The 24,980-nt window shown below is 40.9% G+C and overlaps 1 protein-coding gene across 4 annotated transcripts in view; it reads left to right on the forward strand.

Moving 5' to 3' along the window:
- The window catches only part of LOC137301049 (coiled-coil domain-containing protein 27-like), a 51,586-nt gene extending 26,838 nt beyond the window's left edge, over positions 1-24,748 (forward strand). For all 4 annotated transcript variants that reach the window (XM_067970432.1, XM_067970430.1, XM_067970433.1 and 1 more), the window contains 7 exons: positions 1,198-1,425; positions 4,981-5,290; positions 6,922-7,052; positions 7,999-8,076; positions 12,353-12,565; positions 15,995-16,099; positions 24,506-24,748. In XM_067970432.1, the coding sequence (XP_067826533.1) occupies positions 1,198-1,425; positions 4,981-5,290; positions 6,922-7,052; positions 7,999-8,076; positions 12,353-12,565; positions 15,995-16,099; positions 24,506-24,616 (1,176 nt within the window). In that variant the 3' untranslated portion in view covers positions 24,617-24,748. The remainder of the gene's footprint in view (positions 1-1,197; positions 1,426-4,980; positions 5,291-6,921; positions 7,053-7,998; positions 8,077-12,352; positions 12,566-15,994; positions 16,100-24,505) is intronic.
- Positions 24,749-24,980: the final 232 nt, after the last annotated feature.

Below are 24,980 nucleotides of genomic sequence, written 5' to 3' on the forward strand. Positions count from 1 at the left end.
TTCTTGTAAACTCTGGAGCAGTTTCATAATCCATGATCCAAATATACTCTCTCCCTTTCATAGGGACGTAACTAACATTTTACTTACTTAACTAGCTGAAGTAAGTTCCTGAACTGGAGTTGTTGGAGCATGCATTAAATTATGGTTGGACTGTACATTGATGACACCCAGCTCTACCTCTCCATCTGTACAGTGACGATGTCCAGCTTTACCTCTACACCAACTCTCCCAATCCCTCCACTGCACCAGTGGTTAGCCTGCTTCTCCTTCTCCAACATCCAGTCCTGAACAAGCCATTATTTCCTCCAGTTTAACTCCCAATTGTGCTTTTTTTTTAAAAAAGAAAAAAATTCCCAACACATTTTTTAACCCTTTCCCCCATTGTCCTCCTTTTTGTTAATGCTGTGGGTATTGCTATGGGATATTTAATAGTATATTAAGTGTGGGCTTGGCTCAGTGGTAGCACGCTTGCCCCGAGTCAGAGGCTGTGGGTTCAAGCCCCACTGCAGGACACGAACACATAACGTAGGCTGACGCTTCAGTGCAGTACTCGGAGTGCTGCGTTGTCGGAGGTACCATCTTTCAGATGAGACCTTGAATTAATGATAGCTAGTGTCCTAGCCGTCATTCATCCCTTAGCCCTAATCACTGAAACATATTACCTGGTAATTTATCTCATTTGTTGTTTGTGGGACCTTGCTGCATGTAAATTGGCAGCTGAGGTTGCCTGTAGCACAACAGAGACCATTTCAAAAATAATTCACAGGTTGTGAAGTGCTTTAGGACATGATAACCTGCTATAAAGATGCAAGTTCTTCTTTTAGGTAATGGTTGGGAGATATACAGTAGAATTGTGGAAAATATCTTTTTTCTTGCCAAATTTCTTCCCTCCCCTCCTCTAAAGTGTTAGCTCTTTGCTGGGGTAAGTGCACTCGAGTTTCAGGCATCCTCTAGTACCTTGCTCCATTGTTTGTTATTTATGGCATGAGTCTTGACAGTGAATGTGAGATTGCCATTCAACCATGCTTTTTAAAGTGTGTTAGTGATAGAATTGTTGAGGCACAAATCTCTGCACTGTAATTCTTCTGCAAATACTGCAGTTACAGCCGGAAGTTAAACTCCAATCAATGCATCAGGTCTGATTGTTCTTAAATGTTTTCTGTCCTACATTTCCTGTGTTTAATTCACTTTTTTTAGGTACAGACAATCCTTATGCTGCAAGATGAGATAGACTGCCTCAAAGTGTTTGAAGCTGAGAGTCAAAGGAAAGATTGTGTAATTGCTGGTTTGAGGGAACAGATATGGCAACTCGGACTGCAAATCAGCCAGTTGAATGAAGACACCAGCATTCACACCACAAGTACAACACGGGAGGATATTTCTAAACACGAGACAAAGGAACGAGAATTGGAAACTGAAAGTAAGGTAAACAAAAATATGCTTGAATGCGGCAAACATTTCTCTCAACTAAAGCATGACATGCTTGTATGGAAAGGGCTGAGGATACTCGTCTGGAAGGGGAAAGTAATTTCTTGTGGAAGGATCGTACATCATCAGTCTGTGCAGAAGCTAACCTACCAAGCAACCATTCTTCCTAAAAACCTGTGCATCTCTCTAGGATAGTTATTAAAATACAGTAGAACAAAAATGTCCTGGTGATTATGTAATACAATAAGCATAATTAAAGGTAATATAACACAAGGAATGTAGAAGATCAATAATATTAAAAATCCTAGGTGATGATAGCTCAGAGTCATACGTTTGGACAGAATGGAGGTGCTCGGATGCCTAATCTACATTTGGTTTCTGCCACTGTGAGCAAAGGATACACTATGCTAGGTTGAAGGAAGTACGTGTAAATTTCTGTCTCACCCGGAAGCAGTGTTTGTGACCTGGACAGTAGTATAGGAGGAAGTGAATGAGCAGCTGTTGCACCTTCTACACTTGCATGGGAAGGTGCCAGGAGAATGCGGGCCAGTAGTTGGGTGTTACGGAGGAAACAATCCCTTTGGAAAGCAGAGAGAGATGGGGAGAAGGTTATGTGATCAGTGTGGGATCACATTGAAAGTGGCGGATTTGGTGGTCAATGATGTGTCGAATGTGGAGGCTGGTGAGGTGGAAGGTGAAGACAAGGGGGACCCTATCATAGATGGGGAAGGGGTGATTCGGTCAGGGGTCCTGTCTAACATAGTGTAGAGGAATCCTTGGCTGAAGAAAAAGGAGGTCATTTTGAAAACTCTTGTATGCAAGTTGGCATCATCAGAGCAGATGTGAAGAAGACAGCGAAACTGGGAGAAAGGAATATCGCCTCAGCCATTTAACAATCTTCTGTATATATAATGAGGGAGATTAGACACTTATGAGACACAGAATGTGTGAATAGCTGAGGAGGTGGGGGTGAGCCAAGTCAAATTGTAAGCATGAAAAACTGGCAAAGCGGAGTAGGCTCCAGGAATGCAGGAGCCTGGTAAAAATAAAGAGCAGGTCAACACCAAGGTGCAACCTGTTCCACCAGCATGGTGTTCCGATATCGGATCCCTACCCTATGTACCAACCTGTCCCTCTTGCCCCCCTCCCTCCAAAACTCATCCTATACAACCAACACTTCTTGCCAAAGAGAAAGTGAGAGCTATTGAGGTGTGAAGTTATTAACAAAAACGTTAAATCCAGAGACATGCACAATGTCTAATTAAAACATAAGGGGCACTAAATTGGGCTGTGTAGCCCCCGTTGTTTTGGTGTTATGTGGCCTCTCAAACATCCAAGATGGAGTCTTAGCTGCGCACGCAAGTTTTTAGCGCCGGACGCCATCTTGGTATAGGTATTAGCGCATGCGCAAAAGCTGGAAGCATGTAAAGGAAGGAGAAAATGGATACAATCAGTGTGCAACGCTGATTTAAAGTGATAGACACCATTTTGGCACTTAACGCTCAACTCAACGTACAGTCTTAACCACGACCATCTGAACATGACTTAGAGTGCCTGGAGGACCTCCACCAGTGCTATTTAAGGGATCATGCAGGATTTACAGGTTAGTAGCTGGATTATTGCTTCTGGTTGCTGATACATTTGTAACTGTTTTTTGGAGGTCTCCTGTACTTGAATACTAGGATGCAGGGACATAGCCTTGTCCCCGGGCGCGCAGGAGTGAAGTTAGGAAACACTTCTACACGCAAAGGGTGGGAGAAGTTTGCAACGCTCTTCTGCAAACTGCAGTTGATGCTAGCTCAATTGTGAATTCTAATCTGAGATTGATAGATTTCTGTGAACCAAGGGTATTAAGGGATATGGGCTGAGGCGGGTATATGGAGTTAGGTCACAGGTCCACCACGATCTCATTGAATGGAGGAACAGGCCCGAGGGGCTAAATGTCACTGCCGCTTGCTGCCTCCTGTTGTGCGCCACCTTCTCCTGCAAGAAAGCGGGACGTGTGTCTGGGTGATTTGCCTGTCATGGTTGAATAGCTGCCAGTGTGTATGGTCTGTGAGTTGTGGGGGGGCGGCTAGCAACTGTGGTAATGTGTAAGGGTGAGAGGAGGCATCTGATTGGAAGAATTGAGTACTGATGGTAAGAGTTTGTTGGTATGTGGGTGATGGGGGGGTGTAGTGTGTGGAGCAGTGGATGTGGCTAGTGGTGCAGTTGGTAGGAGACACACTTAACTGTTGACCTCACTCACCTTGACCACTCATGTCAAAGAATTGAACTTCTTCCTGCACTGCATCCATGTTTGTGGTGGCATTGGCCTGGCATTGACTTTGCCTCCCACTGCCTTTTGGCCATATGTCTGGAGGACCCTCTTCCCCACCTCTCCCCCTGCACCCCCCCCCACCCCCGGCAGATAAAGGATGTCCCTCCTTCTGTCCACCTCTTGCACCAAGGCCTCGAGTGCATCAGCAGAGAATCTTGGTGCATGCATTCTCGCAGGCCTGGTACCAACTCAAATCGGCAGATTGGTGAGGCCTGGCATGCGCTTTGGAGGATGTGGGATTTAGTAGTGCGCAACCTTTATTCAGTGTTTTAACATAACTCATCAGTGCGTAAACATAGGGATGGGACCTTCACCTGTGTTTTGCATGCACGATGTCTGATCTCGGTTCAGACTCCGTGCAGACAGCAGACTGTTATTCTGTGATTTTTAGCAAATAACAGGCATCGGCTACCTTTAAGAGATTTGAAGAGACATCCTCCCTTTAAGAGATTGGGGCTCCCCCTGCTGGTGGAAAGTGTGAATTGCATTGAATCCTCGTGTCAATGTTGATTTCCAAAGCAGCTTGCAGGTAAGTCCTCAGGCCTCACGAAAGTCTCATCCTGCCTGCGCAGGGGACATTGGACATGGAGTAATGGCAGATCATGCTACCCATGCCCAACAATGGGCCCTATCGAATTTTTTTTTCCCCCCCCTCAGGTGCTGTTCCTTGAGCATGCATTATGTTTCATTTGAATGATGTAAAAGGTCAATGACCGAGATCTGAAGGGCCAGTTGGGACAGGGTTGGACTTGTCTATGATAACATTTTGTTTTGAAAGGCCACCGATTGTGGACATTCATTCATGAAGGAGGTTCATTTTGGCAATGCTGCCTTTGAAACCATTCCTCAGCATGATCTGCTGCCTTCAGGAAAGAGGCAGATTTGTAGGGTAAAAACTGTATTTGAGCTGGATGTAGGGTTTTTATGGATAACTATAATTAAGAGTATACAAGTGGCTTATCTCCAATGCTTTTCATTATAAGAACTCCACAGTATATGCACCTTAAACTTTAACAAAAACAGTAAGCAAAATTCTTAGTTTTAATTTAAAATCTCTGCTATTTTCTTTAGAATTTTTTTTTGTAGTTTTTCACCAGCCCTGCTCAAAATCCACTGAAGTGGGTTACGAATGTGTTAGTCATGAATGGAATTTTAAAAACGTAATTCAAATTGGTATAATGTCTTCTACGATTTGTTGGTGATAATGAGACATTTATTAATTATTTATTTAGATTTCCGGGACACCAGTGGAGAAAAGTAGCAAGGAAAAGTTGAAAGAAAAGGGAAAAGAAGAAAATAGCAAAAAAATAGTATTAAATGGAGAAGGACAAGGAGAAGAGGATGAACATGGAAGAGAAGAGAAGGAAGTAGTTGAGCCAGAAGGTGAAAGTCCCAGTAAACCAGAATCTGTTGATCATGATAAAGATAATAACCTTGCAATGGAAGATGAGAAATTAAAGGAGTTGACAAATTTGATTAGCCAGAATGAAGAACTGAAGAAGCAGCTGACGGAAATGAAAGAGGGCTATAACATGTCGACAGGTACTGTTAAGTGAAGTCTGTTGTTTATGAGGAATATATACAAAAAAAATCTAACTTTACTTCAAAGAATTAAAATTTGGACATAGCTTTAAGGTATGATAACGAGCTTATTATTACAGAAATAAACTGATCCTGCACTCCCCAAATACTTAGAAAATCACACCAATGAGAAGGGGAATGTTGTCCGCTTTTAAGACCAAATATACACAAATTTCAAGAGGAGTCATAAACTAATTAAGTTTCTATCTAATTTTCAGAAGATGTACAACATAAATTATACTTAAATTCTTGAGAAAAATATATTTAAACTGTATTTCAAGATGTTAGGCTCAAACTGAAACGTGATTATTGTGATAGTTTAAATACGTGAGGAAAGTTTAAAATATCCATCACAACATGAATAGTATGTACATTTGGGCACTCATCCTACATTGTATCTAAACTCAGCAGCTTGTCAAGTAAGGAATGGCATTAACATCAAAATTGTTCAAGTGACTTATTACCTGTTAGTATACATAATAAACTCTTTATCATTTCAATTTCTTTTTGTAATCATTGTTTTCTGCCACCAGTGACCCCAAGTCCCATTTTGGTTTTGATTTCTGCCTTGTTTCTTAACTTTACAGTATAGGACTGGAGTGTTCCACTCCTGCATTCGCTAGCCTGCTGAAAGAAGCCCTTCTATTGCATGCTTAGGAGCACTAAGCCTTAAAGGAAAACTGTTTGGACAGATATTATACAGCACATGCTTAATCTGTATTGGTACTTTACTGTCATCAAAGAAAGACCAGAGAGCCTTTCACCCGTTTTTAGTGGAGTCCCAAAAAACTGGTTCCAAGGTAAAATTAGCATATACCTGAACCCCTATTTACTGAGATAAATAAGCAATTAGGACAAACATACCTTTTATCTTCCAATCGATGCATTTGAGGTCCCCCCTTGAGCCATTTAGAGCCATAGCGCAACCATCTACCATTGGTTAGTGCAGTGATGATGGCTAATTCATATATGGTAGGAAGTCCACACCAAAATAGGTAATCTATCATCCCCTGGTAATCTATCGCTAATATTCCCAGGTAGTCTAGCACTAGTATCCCCTGGTAGTCTATCACTAATATCCCCAGGTAGTCTAGCACTAGTATCCCCTGGTAGTCTATCACTAATATCCCCTGGTAGTCTATCACTAATATTCTCATGTAGTCTATCACTAATATTCCCAGGTAGTCTGTCACTAATATCCCCTGGTAGTCTATCACTAATATTCCCTGGTAGTCTGGTGGAGAATCTAATTTTTATATTGACTTGGTAATTCGGTCTTCAGATGCAGGCATCATTCAAATTTTGAATGTTTCAATTCCAGATTAACCTTAATGCGCATTCCTGACATGTATTAGTTGATGTTTTATATCTCCTGGAACATATAGAAACTGCTCAGTAGAGATACAATCCACACAAATGATACAGAATTGTAACAAACAAGATATGGAGCTCCAAACATGAAAGGACCAACCACTTTTTAAAGTTTATTCATTATAAATTGTTACCCCTTTAGTACATATTTGACAGATCAGTTGATGAGATTTAATGTTGAAGGAAGCTGTTAAAATATAAGTTAATATTCTTTTTCATAGGGGCAGTCGTATCAATAAACAGGGAACTGTCTCTAGCTGAGGCCCAGCTGAGAAATACTGAGGCTGAAGTAGAAAGACTGCAGAAGGACCTGAAGGAGCGATGTATTCAGCTACAGGACATGTCTAACAAGGTACGAAGCAGACAAGCAAATGGTAGCATTGTTCTGGGCCCCGAAAATCACCAAGCACCAATGCCAGTGATCATATTGGGATTGCGCATGCCAGGAGCCTCAAGTGCTGATCCCACCAGAGTATGGAGGGTCAGTGAGGAGATCCCATAACTTGGCATGACCTACCCATGGCAGGTGCTTGTGCTCCAGGGATGTATCCCAGGCACCCACCAGCCCACATAGGCTGGAAAGTCTTGTGCCTGCTGCCATGTGGGGGGAGGAGTGGTCCCCCCAGGCCTCTCAGGGAAGTCTTCGGCCTCCCTAGCCCCGACCTCCCCACTTCCCGATTGTGGTCTTAGCCTTCCTCTCTTCCCCCCTCCTCCCCCACCCCCGATTGCGGTCTGAGGGTCCCTCTGGGTCCCCGGCAGTGGCCTCCTGCTGCTAAATTTCTGCTCCCGCCCGCCAGCCAGGCAGTCAATCCGGCCGGCTGTTGAGCAGGAGTCTGCACAGAATTATTTAAATGAGATCCCTGCCGTTAAGGTCAGCAGGCCACATTCCCGGCCTTGCCGGGTTCTTTACCCACTACTGAGCTCCCCTCCACCCCTTCCTGCCTGGTGTCCATCAGGGTGAATAGCCCATGAGCAAACGGTGTCTAGGCTCATACATGAAGAATGGGAAATGGTACCAGAGGCTGGTTGATGTCTATGATACCATACTCCAGTATGAATTAGCACCTTTTAGGAGAGGGGAGAAAACTGGGCACAGGGTGGGAAAGAAATATTTTGTAAAAGGAATTGGCTGAAGACATAGTGCCTGATGGTGTCTATTGTGACACTGTGAAATGATTCACCAGAGGGTATTGTGAAGTCTTCTTTTGAGTGTGTCAACAATTTATTTCAGAGATTGAAATGTTAGGAATTTATCTTCAAACAGTAAAGGTATAATATGTTTTTTTCATCATGCTTAGTTTTCCAATCTGAAAGAAGAAAACAATCATATAAAAATTATGGCAGACCTGCAAAAGGAAAACTTCAACTTCAGGGAGGTATGGCTTTAGTATTTAAGTTGATTTTTTTAATAGTCTTATTAGGAAATGTCTTCTCTTCTTCATGTTCCATTGTTTCTTGGAATCCCCAACTATTGGTCACTTTTGGTGAGGAAGTACTTAAATTATTTCTGTGACAATTTATCATTTACTTCATAACTTAGTGCAGGAGTGGCCAACCTATCTGAACTCGAGCTGGAAAGAAAGGTATAGCTCGTGTTTGGGCCCTGTTTATGTTACAGCTCGGGTCCTGGGAGAGCAACACCAGAAGCAGGTCTCCACTGCCCTCCCATTGCACCAAAAGTACCTTCGATTATGATGACGCTGGGTATATATACTACTGTGGAATCCATGGCGCAATTTTTTGTTGGATAGAGCTCTGATGACAAAAACCCAGGCGTCAGTCTTTTACCTGAAGTTATTAGTTTCCAAAAATTGCAATAATCCCAGAAACGATAAAAATTAACAACGAGAAACAAAATTCAGTCATTTATGTTAAATAATGAAACAGCCCCAGCATCAGTACTAATACCAACAGCTTGGTGATCTCCTTACTGTAACTACAGCACACATTCGCTTACATTACGCAAGGTACGGTCAGCCATGGGAATTGATGTGATGTTTGGCCGGCTTCATATCTCACTGTTTTCTTGTATTCTGGAACGTGAGCATCAGTTAGAATATGTCTGTAGTTTGATTTTAAATGTTGAAGGATACACATAGGTGAAACTGAACACAGAATCCAGACGAAGGGCAGTGATCTTGATGTTTGGATGCTTCTCACATGGCACAGCCTCGCTTCAAAATTCAAATATTCCCTCCTTTAGAATTGTCTTCAGTCTGCGATCTTCACAGAGTTCGGTTATTTCCAGCTGAGAAGCTGTTACATCAGTAACCAATGGAGACTGCAATCTGCCTCAGCACTAAATGAGTTAACCAGAAATCTAAACTGAAGTCTTTCCAACTCCAAACCTTTAAATTGCTGATCAAAACTATCTTGAAGACCCAGAGAAAGGTTGTGTAATACTTGTAGCTCTGTGGGTTTTCTGCCATATTACCATTTTCACGAACCTCTGCTCACTCCTCTGTAACTGAGTCTGAATCGGTGTAAGCTTGTTTGTACAGCAAACACACTTTGCATAGGTTTAAGTAACAATGTCACAATTCCTTGAAATTCCAGATTTAATGGGGGCGATGTCCAACTGTCGGCTGACGGTTTCTTGCATGAAAAACGGGCGGGCAGCAGTTGAAATTCTGGGTCCGGGGACCTCAGCCCCTACATTGACACTCGAAGCTTGCTTGGTTCAAATTTCAACTTACCTGTTTTGAGCAGGTAACTGTTACAGTAAGCAAATCAGGGTCCTATGCTCCTCAGGAAAAAGCCCCCCAAATTTTTGGAGATAATTTTTGCGGGGCCCAGTAGGAGCACGCATGCTCCTCCTGACTCCACAAAATAGTATGGCCCAACTCCTCTCTTCAGCCCCCCGGGCCTGACTTTCTAGCGGCTCAGCGTGGGAGCAGGCCGATTTCCTGCCCTCCCACAACTGGCGAACTGCCGTGGAGTGACTGTTTGTTTAGCACCCGCAGCTCGCCGGCTACATTCAAATGAGGCATGAACCTGAAAATGGCTCCGGCCTTCCGATGTTGGCCTCGGGCTTCATTTGGAGTCTGAGCCCAGCTGGAGTGTCTTGTGCTGATAATACCATCTTCCAGGATTGAAGAAAATGTCCTGTAGTGGGCACTAGTGGTCTAGGATTGCATGAGTCCTGCAGGGTACAAACTCTCTGCAGAGGCAGAAAACTGCATGGGCCACAGCTTCCGGTTCATTGAGGATGCCCAACCCACCTTCAGGAATTGCAGCGAGACCATTGCAAGAAGGAGCAGCTCATCAAAATACCCTGAAATTGCAGCACACTGCTGACTTGAGATAACCGTTTCCTGGCTGCACAAGAAAAATACACATTCTGAGCATTTCTTTCACCTCCGCTCCTTCATATTGATGTCAAAATTATAAAACAAATTAATAACCCCAATGGACATGTTGTGGGAAAATCACCACTCAGAGACAGACTTAAAGGTTCAACATGCAGTTTATTGGACAAAGTACTTTGGGAGAAGAACTGGACACTCCGCAGTGTACGCAGCCACCTTCTCAACTTCAAAATGGTTGTCGCGCTTTTTTATACCTTTCAAGTACAGACTTTCAGCAGCTATTACATTATTAGTCTTGATTAGTTACACATTAGTCAATTAGGCCCCCACAGCAACAATTGACCTCCAATCACATTAAAACAACTTATCAACTTAAGACAGTATGGTCTTTGTCTATCCAGTCTGGTTCTGTAGTTTTTATCTTTGTAACTCCAGACTGTAAGTCAGCTTTCTAAACACACAAGCTCAGCATTTTTTAATGTCTTCTCACACAGTCCATCTTGAGCAGAATCCATTTTGTTTAGTAGAGTCCATTTTGCTTAGTAGTACACTAATTTGTCATATGTTATGTTTAAGCTTTTGTTAGTCTGGTCTGCGCAAAGCGCATTTCAGTGTGGTTTCGGGGCAGTGACCGCAGCCATGCACACAATAGTCGCTTCATCTTTGCCTTTAACCCAACAGCTTAAATTTTACTTTAACAGGACACAACTTTATTTTTAATATGTAGCATGTGCTGTGCCTCAGACCCAATAAAGATAAGCTCAACATCGATATTTTCAAGACACTTGTATGGCACGCACTAGGCCTCAAATCCCTTGAAAGAGGAAGTTCAGCTAGCAGCCAACATGTCTAAAACACTACGCATTATTAAGTGTCATACAACACAAGCCATGAGTAGCAACAAACTGATACTTTCAAGCTAAAGTCATCTTTGATCCATAACTTTCACTTACCACTTTGCAGGTCCTCTCTAGCTGCCGCTGTCTGCTCACTATATTATCTGCTGCTTTTCAGAAACTCCCAGTCTTGCTTTTCCGAGGCTCCCATCCCAAAACTTGTGCCAATGCTGCTTAAAGTGGTGCTTCCCGTTTCCTTTGCACAGTGCGTGAGTGCAGCACATGTAACTGTAGCTGACCACTCAGACAGCCTTACCTAATGAAACCCCATACAGCAGCCAAAGAGGTGCACTCAAGGTCCTCGAGAGCTTCATCAAGTTCACAAGCCGTGTGCTGGCCGCCACTGACTTCTTATACCGATTTCAATCATTTTAGAGTTGTGTCAAATGGTCCACCGTTGCATGAAATTTTGTTAGGACAGATCAGCAAAGATTTTATCTCAACCACAAGGTTCCTAACTCTTAAGGCTACCAGCTTCTATGGGGTACATACGGGGGAACCTTGTTTATATGTGCCCCACTGCCAGTTTGTGGACTTCCCTCTCTTGATGGATGTGAGCACTTCTGTAAAGTAGAAATTCAGGACCATTCTCAAAGAATGTTTTTATGGTTTTGCTAGAAATATCAAAGATAGGAAATACTTTCATCAAGTTTATGATGTTGCCAATAAACAGCGACCAGAGAAAATCTTGCCTTAAAGACTTTTAGTTACCTCTTATTTTCTCTTGTATAATTATTTAAATGAACATTGTTTTTATTAATAGGGACATTTGCCTTGAAATTCCAGGAGCCGGAAAGGGTAGAGAATGGACACACTGCCCATTGGTGACCAGAATTTGGGGTTGAATCCAGATGCGACAGCTTTCTGTCCATTTTACTTGCACCCCAAATTCTGGTCTAGGGAGCAGCAGATAAGTCTTCTGCCCTCCCCTCCGCACCCCCCCATATTTTGGGGGCATGTCTGAGGCAGTTCCTAGGCAGTGATATAGATTTGTACTGAGCCTTCAGAGGCCCTAAGAAAGCCCCAGAGGAAGGATTGATCCCAGAGGAGATTTTTTTTTATTATTCGTTCATGGGATGTGGGTGTCGCTGGCGAGGCCAGCATTTATTGCCCATCCCTAATTGCCCTTGAGAAGGTGGTGGTGAGCCGCCGCCTTGAACCACTGCAGTCCGTGTGGTGAAGGTTCTCTCACAGTGCTGTTAGGAAGGGAGTTCCAGGATTTTGACCCAGCGACGGTGAAGAAACGGCGATATATTTCCAAGTCGGGATGGTGTGTGACTTGGAGATTGATTACCTTTGAAATTGATGCAGTTTTCTTTCTTTGTAAAGTTTACCAGGAGATTGTCTTCAACTTCAGGTGGCAGAATCGGACGGGCACCCTCGAAGTGCATTTGGAGGCAAAAGATGATTTCATGAAATTTTTTATTTTACTTCTGATTTACTTTTAGCTGGTTTCCGAATTGCAGTCAGGGCTCAAAGAGAGGAATGAAGTAATAACGGGGCTGAAGGGTGAGATTGACAAGCTCCAGCTTCATATCACTGATGGAGAAGTGAAGCTGAAGCGACTTCAGATGGAGTGCGACGATGCCACTACTAATGGCGATTTCCTGCAGCACGAACTACAGCAATTACAAATTGCACTTAAGTTCACTGGGACCAGGGTACGTGTATTCTCTCGTATTCAACTCCAAATCTGTATTTATTGTTTTCTGTGTTAGCGGTTGCGTTTCGTAAGCCATTGTTTTACCAGTATCATTTCTTAAGTGTTCAAAAATCATTTTCAAATTAAGTGGGGAGAAAAACCCAACCTAAATCTGGTGAATACAATGCTAGGCAGATGTAATCAGTATGATGACATTTTCAGCTATCGGCACCATAATTTTAGAAAAGAAAATCGCAACTCTTAAAGAAAACCTTGTAAAGTAACTTTTCCAGCCTAATTGTCCAGTTTTTATCAAATGCAATTTGTTTTGGAAAGTCAGCTCGCTCCTCTGTTAACCCTGCTGTTCCTGACCCTTTTTCCATCACGGGCGTTGCATGTTGGAAATAAGTAATGTTCTCTAAATATTTTTACCTGAGATGTAACCCTAAACCTTTTTGCTTCTTCACCTTCCTCTCATCCTTTTAAAAACTTTCTCATCTTCTTTGACCAAGCCTTTTGTTGCCCCTCCTAATCTCTCCCTTTCTGACTTAGCATCTGTTTTTCTGAACACCTCTCTGTGAAGCATCTTGGGGTGTTCTTTATAGGCACTATATAAATACAGGCTGTTGTTACTGTTGAGACTGAACCTGATATTTTACATATTTGATATTTCTTCAGCATCTTTTCTCTACCATTTTCTGTTTATATTGACATTGAATTTGCCATTTTTATTGACACTTAACTAAATTCTTTTCATTACCTAAAATTATATAGAATTTACAGCACAGGAACAGGCCATTTGGTCCAACTGCTGCATGCCGGTGTTTATGCTCCACACGAGCATCCTCCCACCCCATTTCATCTAACCCTATCAGCCTAACATTGTATTCCTTTCTCCTTCATGTGTACATCTAGCTTCCCCTTAAATGCATCTCTGCCATTCGCCTCAACTACTCCTTGTGGTAGCGAGTTCCACATTTTAACCACTCTGGGTAAAGAAGTTTCTCCTGAATTCCCTATTGGATTTCTTAGTGACTATCTTATATTTATGACCCCTAGTTTTGGACTCCCCCACAAATGAAAACATTTTTTCTACGTCTACCCTATCAAACCCTTTCATAATCTTAAAGACCTCTTTAAGATTAGTTGGAAGAGAAGATTATTATTCTTGGATGCCAATCAGAAGCCATAATTAATTTTCTGAAACAGTACTGACCAATTTTTTCATCCCCACAAATAACCAGCAAACTTGGCCTGCCCTACCTTAGGAAACTAGTCATTGTTCCTAATCAGTATTCCAAAACTAGAAGTACATCTCTGACCACTTGCCATAATAGCTGAAGATTTCCACGGCTGGCCTTGAGTGAGCGCCTCTTTCATGACACCTCTCTGCTCAGGGCTGTGGAGCAGACTTTCAGTAAAAGAATGACGTTTACAATAACATAATGAGTTGAGTGCTCCACTTTCATAGCACTTCCCTCATAGTAACCTTTCTCTTAAAGATCCAAATAATGAACTGAAGTTTAAATATTTAAGGAAATTCTAATGAAACAAACTCATAGATAATAAACACATAGCCATTAGAATCCCAATTTCCACACACTTATATATTTTCTTTCAGTTGTTATGGAACATATAATGCCTACTACAAATGCTAGAAAACTTATATGAATGTGGCCATTTTATTAGGATTTGCATGGGAGGGTTTTTATAATATTGGATTATACATGACCCACAGTTCTGGGTGATAAAAGAAAGGACATCAATTCCGTCAAAATAAAGCAGTGGTCCTATCATCACCCCCACCCCCCCAACCACCTCAAAACAAAAATAAAACAAAAAAAAGCAATTAAAAGAGAGGGCATAGTTCTTTTTATGGTAAACAATAGGCATGTGTCTTATGACTTCATCCTCCTTCAGAGGGCATTGGTCACTCAGTCTTCATAAATGCCACAGATCTCACCAGTGCATTCTCCTCTCTGCCAGCTCTCACAACTCTCATTCCTTGTCATTCTTCCATTCAAACCTTCCATAAATAGTTCCATCAACTTCGCTTTGGCTTTCCATGTAGTCTTTTCACCAATTTCGACCCATCTGAATAGCCTTCGATCATACGCCGCATGGTACGTCCCATTAGTTCCGTGTTGATCACTCATTCTTCTTGTAGAGTACAGTCCAACTCTGCTTCTGTGCCTAGCTCAAGGTCACCTTTGAGTCCAACACTAATATCAGATCATTGGGCTACAATTTTTCAGTTCTGATGGTTGCACAATATAATTGAAATTAAACATAAATGTCAAATTTAATAGAGCAGATTAAAAGCATCAAAATTGATATTTTATAAAGAAAGAATTTGTATAGCACCTTTTACAATCTCAGGATATCCCGAAGAGCTTCACGGCCAATAAAGTAGTCACTGTTGTAATGTAGAGAAACACGGCAGCCAATTTGCACAGAGTAAAGTAGTAACCAGATAATTTGTTTTTGGTGGTTTTGGTTGAGTGATAAATTTTGGCCAGGACTCTGGAAGAACTCCCCTACTCTTCTTTGAATAGCACCATGGAATCATTTATGTCCGACTGAGATTGGGATGGGGCCAATAGGGCCTCAGTTTAAAGTCTCATTCGAAAGACGGCACCTGTGACAGTGCAGCACTCCCTCAGTGAGCCTTTATTATGTGCTACAATCTCTGAGTGAGGCTTGAACCCAAGACCTATAGACTCAGAGGTGAGAGTGATATCACTGAGCCAATGCTGCCACTCTCAACTGGTATTTCATTCAGTGCCATTAATTTTGAATGGCTCGATGAGCCAATCCTCAACATGCAGAGCTTGAGGGAAGGAAATCAGATCATAGTCTTGCTCTCTGTCTCGCTCTTTTTATCTTGTTCTCTAGTCAGTTATGGAGAAGCCTAGCAATGAAATTGTGCAACCTGCAACAGAGAAAGTCGGGTTGCAGTTAAGTCGGAGACAGTTGGCTTGTACGTGTGTTTACTCTGTAATGGACAGAGTTGTGTATTTTTTTATGATATGAGGAGCATTAGGAAATGGATGTATCTCACTATAAAATTGTATTCTGTTCATTAATACATTTCCTGTAAAATAAACCTGTTTGTAATTGGCTTCATCTCCCTTGAGTGCTTTTCAGTCTGCCTTTCTGAAATTAGAAGAATGACTGGTGACATTGAACTCAAGAAAATTATTGTAGACACGTGACATTTGTAACATCTGGCAGTAATCATTTTCCACTCTCTTAGTTGGGAATTTGCATGTGGATTTCAAGAGAAAAAATTAAGAGAGCCAAAAATTAATTTTTAAAAATTCTCCAATTCTAACATGCCCCAAGCATTTACTGACAAAAACAGGGGGCCTGCTACTTTTTTGGTTTTAATTCTGAATAAAGAAGGATTCTTTATTAATTTACCCATGTCCTTTATATTTATCTACAGCTTGAAAGATTCGTCAGCAAAATAATACAAGCTGTCTACACCACACCTGGAATCGTCCAACCAACAGTTCAAATTAGTGACGATGATACTCTTGATGTATTCCAGGTAATAATTTTCATTAAGTTCCACCATTTTTTTGGCTCTTGGCTTTAGTTGATGTTAGCTGCTAGCAATGTTTCACACAAAATGTACCAATATACCTGTAGCAATTTAGATTTGGCTTGTGTTGCCTGACCTGAATGTTTTAATTTATAATATTTCTGTTATATTCAACTAATGCATCATTTTTTCTCAACTTTAGGCTATCAGCCTGACAATAGTGATTTGGCTTGTTAATCAGTATACAAAAGTAGGGTTAGAAACAAGGGTAGGCCATTCAACCCCTCGAGCCTGTTCTGCCATTCAATTAAATCATGGATGATCTGCATCTTAACTCCATCTACCCGCCTTGGTTCCATAACCTTTAATACCCTTGCCGAACAAAAATCTATCAGTCTCAGTTTTGAAATGTTCAATTGACCTAGCCTCAACAGCTTTTTTGGGGGAGATTTGTGGCATCTGAGGGAGACCAACCATTGCTCCACTCCATTTGCACAGTTGGGGGCCTTGAGCTCACACGTCAAAAAGTAGTAAGTTTGATTGAGAGCTCGATGGGCTAAACCCCTCTCCATCCATCCATCCATTCATCCATCCCTGTCTCTTGCACATGCACAGGTGGATGACCCGTGGCAGCAACAAGATAATGTCTGTTGTTTTAAATGTGGACTGAAAGTGCATGCCACACACATGACTTTTAATATAATATTGACTTATTTACCGTTCTTTATTATACATTACATTATCATTAAAAAGAATGAGCAGTATCAATCCCATTACAGAAAAGGTTTGAGATTTGTAAGTAATGAAGCAAAACTCCAGAAACATTTTTAGACCTATTAAATTTTTGGTAATAGGTCAATAATAATGTACAGTATGTTTCTCAGAGTAGATGTTACGTTTTTGGGATTTCTTCACTCTGCTTTACTTTTTTACTTGCCCAGATAAGTAGGTGAACATAGCAGGTGAGGGAATGTAAAGAGAACTTCTTCAGTTTATTTCAGCTATTGGCTTTATCCCATGCTTTCATGTGATCCTCCTTATCTTCAATAGGCAACAGTATTACACTACAGTAAACTTTGATCCAACTTTAACTGCAAACAAATTTATTGAACAGTTAAAGAATTAGTGGATAATAGCAGTAACACAGTAGCTGTTAAGGTATCTCCTTGTGCAGTAGAAAATAAATAGTTCATAACCACTGTGCTAAACTGTGTTGAAAGTAATACTCATGTGTAACAGCTATTTTCAATCTCTCGCCATCTATCGAAGCTAACTAGCCTGACTATCTTTCTTTGAAGGCTACAAACAGATTCACCGATTTGAAAAAGACCGGTTGATAAATACTTTCAAAACATATGGCTAGGACCAAACAAATTTAAATAATTACCTGTTGAATTACAAAATTCTGCCAATCAAATTCATATTTAAACAAATCCCACAAGATGTTTGCACTTGCATTAAATGACGTGGCCCCACCCTTAGATATCAGACACAGACAAACAACTAAAATCTGGAACAGTTTGTGTCAAGTGAAATAAACATGACTTCTGTGAATGAAACTGTTCTTTAACCCCTTTTATACTGTCACAGAATTAAAGAGGTCAGTACCATGCTAAATCTTAGACAAAAATGCTTTATTTTTGTCATAGAAGGATGCAACACAGAAAAAATATGTTTTAGTGGTTAGTCGCTGATTTATACATATTCATGTCATTAAATTATATAAATATCATTTATAAGTAAGTTATCTGAATTTGTTGTGAGCAGATAGCGTATTAGTGATTTAAGAGGTTTAATTTGCACTGAACTTTAGAACTACCCCACACACTAACTGTGCATTCTGTGCATTAGCATTAAGTGCTAATTTCTGCCTACACTTCTAAAGTTGCACCTCAATGTAAATAGGTGTGTTCTTCCTGCTCTGTGAGGTCAGTACTGAACAGGGGTCAATAATGCCCTCTCCATTAAAAATTAAACCGTAGGAATTTATGGAGAACCCCTTCAGTTGGCTCTTAACAAGCAAAAACACCGTTAATGCAGAGTCATCGCAGTAATACGTTCATGAGAAAAGTATGGTAGCTAGTTATGGTAATGGACCAGCAACCCAGAAATTGAGAGTTCCGATCCCACCAAGGCAAATTGAGAAATTGAATCCAATAAATCTGGTAATTTAAGAATTCAACTTGTTCACTAATGTCCTTCAAGGAAGGGAGCCTGTCACCCCTACTCGGTCTGACTTGCATATTACACCAGTGCCACACTATGTAGTTGACTCGTGTAGCCCTTGGGGCAATGAGGGATGGGTAATAAATACTTCTCTGCCAGTGTTGCCCACATTCTAGGAACAAATCTATTAAAAGGTGTGTTTTCTGACATGCTGGTTATATTCGTCTAAAAACGATTATTTTTTGGAAGTATTTATCAACCAGTCTTTTTCAAATCAGTGAGTCTGTTTGTAGCCTTTAAAGAGAGAGAGACACCTGAAACACACAAGGAAAATGCAGAAGACTGCAGATTGCCACAGAGATGTGTTTCACCTCAAGATCTGCATATTTTTTCCAATTACAACCCAAACAAAAATCCAAGCTATATGAAAGCCACAAAGACAAGTTATAGTCCTTCAATTTTATCTGCTGTATTTTCCCAGCTTTTGAATAAATAGCTTAATCAAACATGATAGAATGTCCTTGGCCAAGTGCCTCCATTATACTCTGAGCGGTTTTCACACCAGTGAACACAGAGAAATACTTTGTGGCAGAGGCTGAAACCACAGGACAGTAACTCAGTTCTGTTATGCTGGAACAGATGCTTGGAACCCATTCCAGGCAGGTGCATTTTGGTTTTTTTTGGTCCTACTTCAAAGAGTTTGGGAACAGTCAGACAGATATCCAGGCAGCATCTGAAACTTTGGCTTATTTGACCTACATTGTTCTTCACCACAGGTAGTCAGTTAGGGTTGCTAAAATCATGAATGTTATGTAAGGTTGCTGATCACTTTTATGAGATACTGACTGTTTGGTGGAAACTGGCCAAAGAGTACTGGGCAAATATTTCTCTCAAACAACAGAGTTGTGGTGTGAGTCCTTCCAAAGTCTTTTCCACAATAACATCATTGTCTGCAACTGCTTGAACAATTTCAGCTGGTTTAATATTTGATGAAATTACTACTCACCTTTCCTCTACTAGTAACAGCTGGCATTCAACAGTTGTTGTGTCCGTGCTTATAATAAATAATACCTGAACTTACAGGGTACCTTATCACGTCAAATATCAAAGTGCTTCACTCAGTGCATTAATTTTTGAAGTGCAGTGACTGTCATCATAGCTGCTGGTTGTCTGTAGACCAATGTGTTTCGGCATGTACCAAGAATTGTGAAAATGCAAGAATTTGATGGTTCATTTTTAGACAAATATAATCAGCATGTCAGAAATGCAGCAAAGACTGTAACTCTTATTGAGAACCCAGCTGCCTTGTGTGAGTTTCTGAAGAAAATTAACCTTTGAATAATTAATTTTTTTAACTTGTACATCGGGTTATAATTTTTAGATGAACAGTAAGAATATGGCCTCGTGCTGGAGTATTCTTTGGCTTCATTCATAAATTTAGTTACAGTAGCTCAGTATATGATACAGTTTCTGAGAAAGTAAATTGCAGCACAGAACTGTCAGGTTCAGCAACAATTCAGCATTATCGAGGACAATTAAGCTTGTGCCTTCTGATCTCAAGCAACAATTCCTTTCTTCCTTTTAGAAATATTTAAGTTCACCTAGTTCACAAGTATCACCTGTGCATAAAACTGGTGTGTGCATCGGTATTTCCTCCAATCAGATTTGTACTTCACAAAATCACTGATCTTGCCTGGCAGAAGCTGCACTGATGATCACTGACACTTCAGAAGCAGATAGCAAGCGGTTTAGTCACTATTCTTCTGAACAGGCCGTAAATACAACTGTGCAGTGAGGAAATCAGAATGCTTAAGCAATGATTGTTTGTTTGTTATTCAGAAACCATGTGTCCTCACCATTATCCTTCTTGAGGGATTCAGTGAAAAACAGGATGACATTTTTGGGGGCAGAGCGCGGCAGATCAACCAAGTTTATGTCTAGGATGTTTTCGATTAATACTAAGCGTAGCAACACTGGCTCAGAAATCCAAAGAAAGAAATAAAGAACTTGCATTTATGTAGCGGCTTTCACGACCTCAGGACGTCCCAAAGTGCTTTACAGCCAATTAAGTAATTGTAATTTAAAATGTTGTCACCATTGTAAAGTAGGAAATGTGGCAGCCAATTTGCTACACACAATAAGGTTCCATAAACAGCAATGCAAAAATGATCAGATAGTCTGTTTTTTATAGTGATGTTGGTTGAGGGACAAGTATTGGCGAGGACACCGGGAAGAGCTCCACTGCTCTTCTTCGAATAGTGTAATGGAATCTTGTACATCCACCTGAGAGGGCAGATAAGGCCCCAGTTTAACATCTTATCTGAAAGACCGCACCTCCGACAGTGCAGCACTCCCTCAATGCTGCACTTAATTGTCAGCCTAGATTATGTGCTCAAGTCTCAGGAGTGGGACTTGAACCCACAACCTTCTGACTCAGAAGCGAGACAGCTACCCACTGAGTCAAGGCTGACAAACAAAATGGAAGAATTTTAGGAAGGAGTATGATAACTTGAGGATAGCCACAAAGTGAATATGATAATTAAACTTCAAATGCTGCCTCCTTTACTGTATGCACATATTTGAATGTGACAGTTTATAATGTTCAAACTTTATCAGACACTGTAGTTATATCGTCCTCCAACCTCCTTTCAACTCAGCCCCACTCCTCTCCTTTTATAGCTTTTTCTTCATCTCTCTCACCCTATGACAGACAGTCATGGACTCCATCTTGCATCATTTCTTAAAATAGTTTGGTTTTATAACATGTTCATATGAAGTTGTAGCCAGGCCGCTTTACTGTGAGTTTAAAATGGAGCTCCATCAGTTGCTTCTTGGGTCATTTATTTTGTTTTTGTCTTGGAGCTGACCTTTATTTTCTAGACAGTATGGTGTATTGTTTAGCTGCTAGCTCAAGGGGAGACAACAAACCTCTGTTTATGTTAGTGCATATAAATGAAACCTAATCAGGTCAAGGTCCTCTGGCTATTACATCCAGATTGTGAAATGATAATGTGAGCAAGTTTACCACAATAAGAAGTTCATTGTCTGTCTTTGTCAAAACCATTAAGGGAGTGTCATGCTATCTGGAAATTCCAAAAGGCTTTGTTTCAGGCCTGACTTAAACAGTGATGGAACTGCTATCCCTTTCTACTCAGGCGATAGAAAAAAAATACCAGAATTACTGGCCTGTTGAGAAAGAACCGGGGACTTCCTCAAAGAAGATGGTCCCGAGTTCTGTGAAAGTGAGCAGCAGCCCTAGCATCTTTAGTTCACGGATTAAACTATATTTCTACATCACGGCAGTGAGACAGAACTAGAGGTGTGCACCTACTTAAAGGATCATAAAAGGGTTAATCTTAAAGATTCTGATAGAAAGAACTCTAAGGCAACAGGATCCATGTGAAAATAGGAGTCTGATCAGAAATGATAGCAAGATGACCACCTGTATCCTTCTGAAAGTAGCCACCCTACTTCAGATGTTTGTTTATTCCATTGAAATTTGGACAGCTTCATCTCTGTTGGAAAAAACATCTGACTGGAAGAGATAGTATTTTCTTCAAACGGTTTCAATGTTGAGAAAAGCACCACCTATTTCTGGCAAAAGCTCATTCCTGGTGTTATCAATCAGTTAACTAGTTCTTTCTCTATCTGATTTCATTATTTACATATTTGTGAGATGCAGCACAGTGGTTATGAGTGAACTGCTGAACACTGGAGAGTTTCTAATGGGTTGGAAACCGACTACCATGGTGCCATTTTCAAAAAGGTTAACAAAACAGACCCAGGCAACTACAAATCCATCCATCTTATATCAATATTGCGTAAAATCGATTTATCAGGAGTAATGAGGATTACTTGTATGATAACTTAATGAATACTTAATAAATAGCAAGCAACATGGAGTCAGAAGATCGTATGTTGACCAATCTTCTTGACCTTTTTGGGGATGTAACATCCCAAATGGACTGTGAATGAGGTGGCATACCTAGATTTCAAAAAGCCTTTAACAAAGTTACATATGAAAGGCTGCTAGTCAAGCAAAACTTGGGAATGGATAATAAATTGGCTAAAGGATAGGAAGCAGTGGTTCTTATTAGTGATATCTGGGTGGGAGAAAGTGATGAGTGAAGTACCTCTGGGGATCAGAAATGGAACCCATCTTTTTCTAATCTACATTAATAACTGATTCAGAAGCTCAGTGAATTTGAGGAAGGACCCAGGGACCTACACGATAAGTTGGATAAATGATGTAGTTGAGCTGAACAGAGGCAGATGAAATTTAATACAGTGTAATACAATGCACAAAAGAAGAAGGAATGGGTAATGTAAGTTCTTGATCAATGGTGTTGAAATATGGAATGGGTGAAGTTGAACGTGATCTAGAGCTAACTGTTGAGGTCACTTTAGGCAAGTGACCTGGTTGGTCTGTTGAAAACCCAAATGGCACTTAGATTTTGTTAGATTTTAATCTTAAATAAAGGAAAAACTATATCAGTTGTGAAGTATAAAAGTTTTTAAAAAGTAAGCAGAATGTACCATTTTTGATGTAAAAAGTCAAACTTTTCCAGGGGAGGATGAGCTGGAACCCCTGAGAAATGCACCACCAGTTGGCTGAGAGATGAGCAGCATTTTGGAATTCTAAAATTACAGCTTTAACTGGCATGGTTCCTTGGTCAGCAAGGGGGATGGGGGCAGGGTTTGAATCCTCTATTTGCTATTAGGCACTTTTTAAAGAAAAACGTTTTCTTTTTTTCTCCCAATAAAAGATTGTCTGTCCCTTCTGGGAGAAAGAAGTTTCAAAATATGACGGAAAAATAATTGATATAGAGGGTAGAAAATGTGCAGCCGTTCTGGTATACTCCTTTAGGTTTGGTGGAGTTCTGCCAGAATTCAGCTGGGACCCAGAGTCCAAGTCTTTGGGATTCCTTTGTGGCGGCGGAATCTCCACCAGCTCCTACAAGGCCATCAACGTAAAGGGAACAGGGACTTCTTAAGTCAGGCATTCCCACATCCATGTCCTCAGTCGGAACATGGTGTGCTCAGCTCAATTACTCCTGATCTAACCAGCCATACCTTGCCAACACCTGGCGGAAGTGCGACCCACCTTGGGGTCCAGGCTGGGTAGAGAGCCTTGATTCCCAGAGATCAGGGGCGTAATTTTTGTTTATTTTTAAAGCAGCCCCCGCCTGGCGCAGTGGCCACTGGGGACAGGGTGTGTACCTTTCCACTTGGCACCTTCCCCTTCCCCCGGTTTCAGCAAACTCCAGGCAGGATTTCCTGGCCTTTTCAGTGGAGGGACACTGTAGATGTTTCCCCAAACTGTCAATGGTTCATGCTGCCTAGCCTTTCACTTTGACCCCATGAACTTTGACAGAAGAAGCGCCTAGCTTTCAATCGATTGGAACAAATGTCCTTACTTGTTTGGATGGAAATAAATGCAATGGCCCTGTTCATGGTGGATTCCAAAACAGTGGAAAATGTACCAAATAAAGTGCCAAAAATCAAAATTTTCCTTGTGGGGGTGGGGTGTATGTATGGTTGCCAACTCTTCAGGATTGTCCTGGACTCTCCAGGAATTAAGAATTAAATCTCCTGGACACTGCTGCGAACAACCCAGGAGAAAAATCATGGGAACATTAAAAAGAATTGTGTGGGGTTTTTTCATTTTCTTTTGAACACTTTTGTTTATTTGTTATGAAAATATCGGAGATGGGGAAAAAAGGGGTGTTTGACTGAGCGGGGCAGTAGAGGGGGGAGTTCCTGTGATAAATCTCCAGGAATACATCCAATCAGAGTTGGCAACCCTAGGAGTGAGCCCCAGACCCTCTTGAAAATGAATCCTTGAACTTTCAACATTTGTATTTGCCTTCGGGCTCCTATGCTCTTTTTCCTTCCAATATGAGTGAAGTAACGTTGGGTATATCTACAGCTTTAGTTACAGAACCTTCAGTGTAATTACTTGTTTTCGCCTCAGAGGTTATGTTTGGGCCATTTTTGAGTTGTCAGCTTTTTAGACTGTGTCAACTTTTTTGAAGTTGCTGTTCAGCTTCTACTGGTTTTCTAGTTTGGCATGTATGAATGTGCCATTATCAGTACTATTCGTCACTAAAATCAAAAACGTTCAAAACTGATACATCAAGAACAATGGCTTATTTGTGTCTTGTATTTCAAAATGTGTTGAGTAACTACATAGCAAAATAGAAAAGCAGTACCTAAACAATTAATATTTAATTGTATCCCTTTCAGAAAATATTAGACGACCGTCTTGAATTTCACCGTTTGCTGACAGAAAATGGAATAGCAGTTCCTCCTCTCTTTGTAACTGAAAACCCAGATGAATCCCAAACGGCTCCATAACTGTTTCTACAGAAGTAGCCACTTCATTCATATTTAAATAAGTTAAAAGAGGTCCTCTTTCTGTAACGGTTGAGATCCAATTTGGTGTTAATGGGCTATTATTACCCTGTAACAAGAAAGAAAATAAAGAAAACATAGTTACTCTTCGAACGCTTTTATTAACTCCGCAAAACCACAACCTGGGAAACGCTATTTAGTTAAAGCACTGGAGACATAATCTTCTCACAGCAAACCACAGCTGCATTCTTTCCAAATAGCATCAGCAAGTTGATCATCAATCCACATATTTCTAATTAAATTGCATAGGCAATTATGGGATATTTTGTTAAGAGTCCTCTTTCCCCTTTGAAGGGTCATAAACTAT

Source organism: Heptranchias perlo, chromosome 32 (assembly GCF_035084215.1).
Source record: "Heptranchias perlo isolate sHepPer1 chromosome 32, sHepPer1.hap1, whole genome shotgun sequence".
Taxonomy (NCBI): domain Eukaryota; kingdom Metazoa; phylum Chordata; class Chondrichthyes; order Hexanchiformes; family Hexanchidae; genus Heptranchias; species Heptranchias perlo.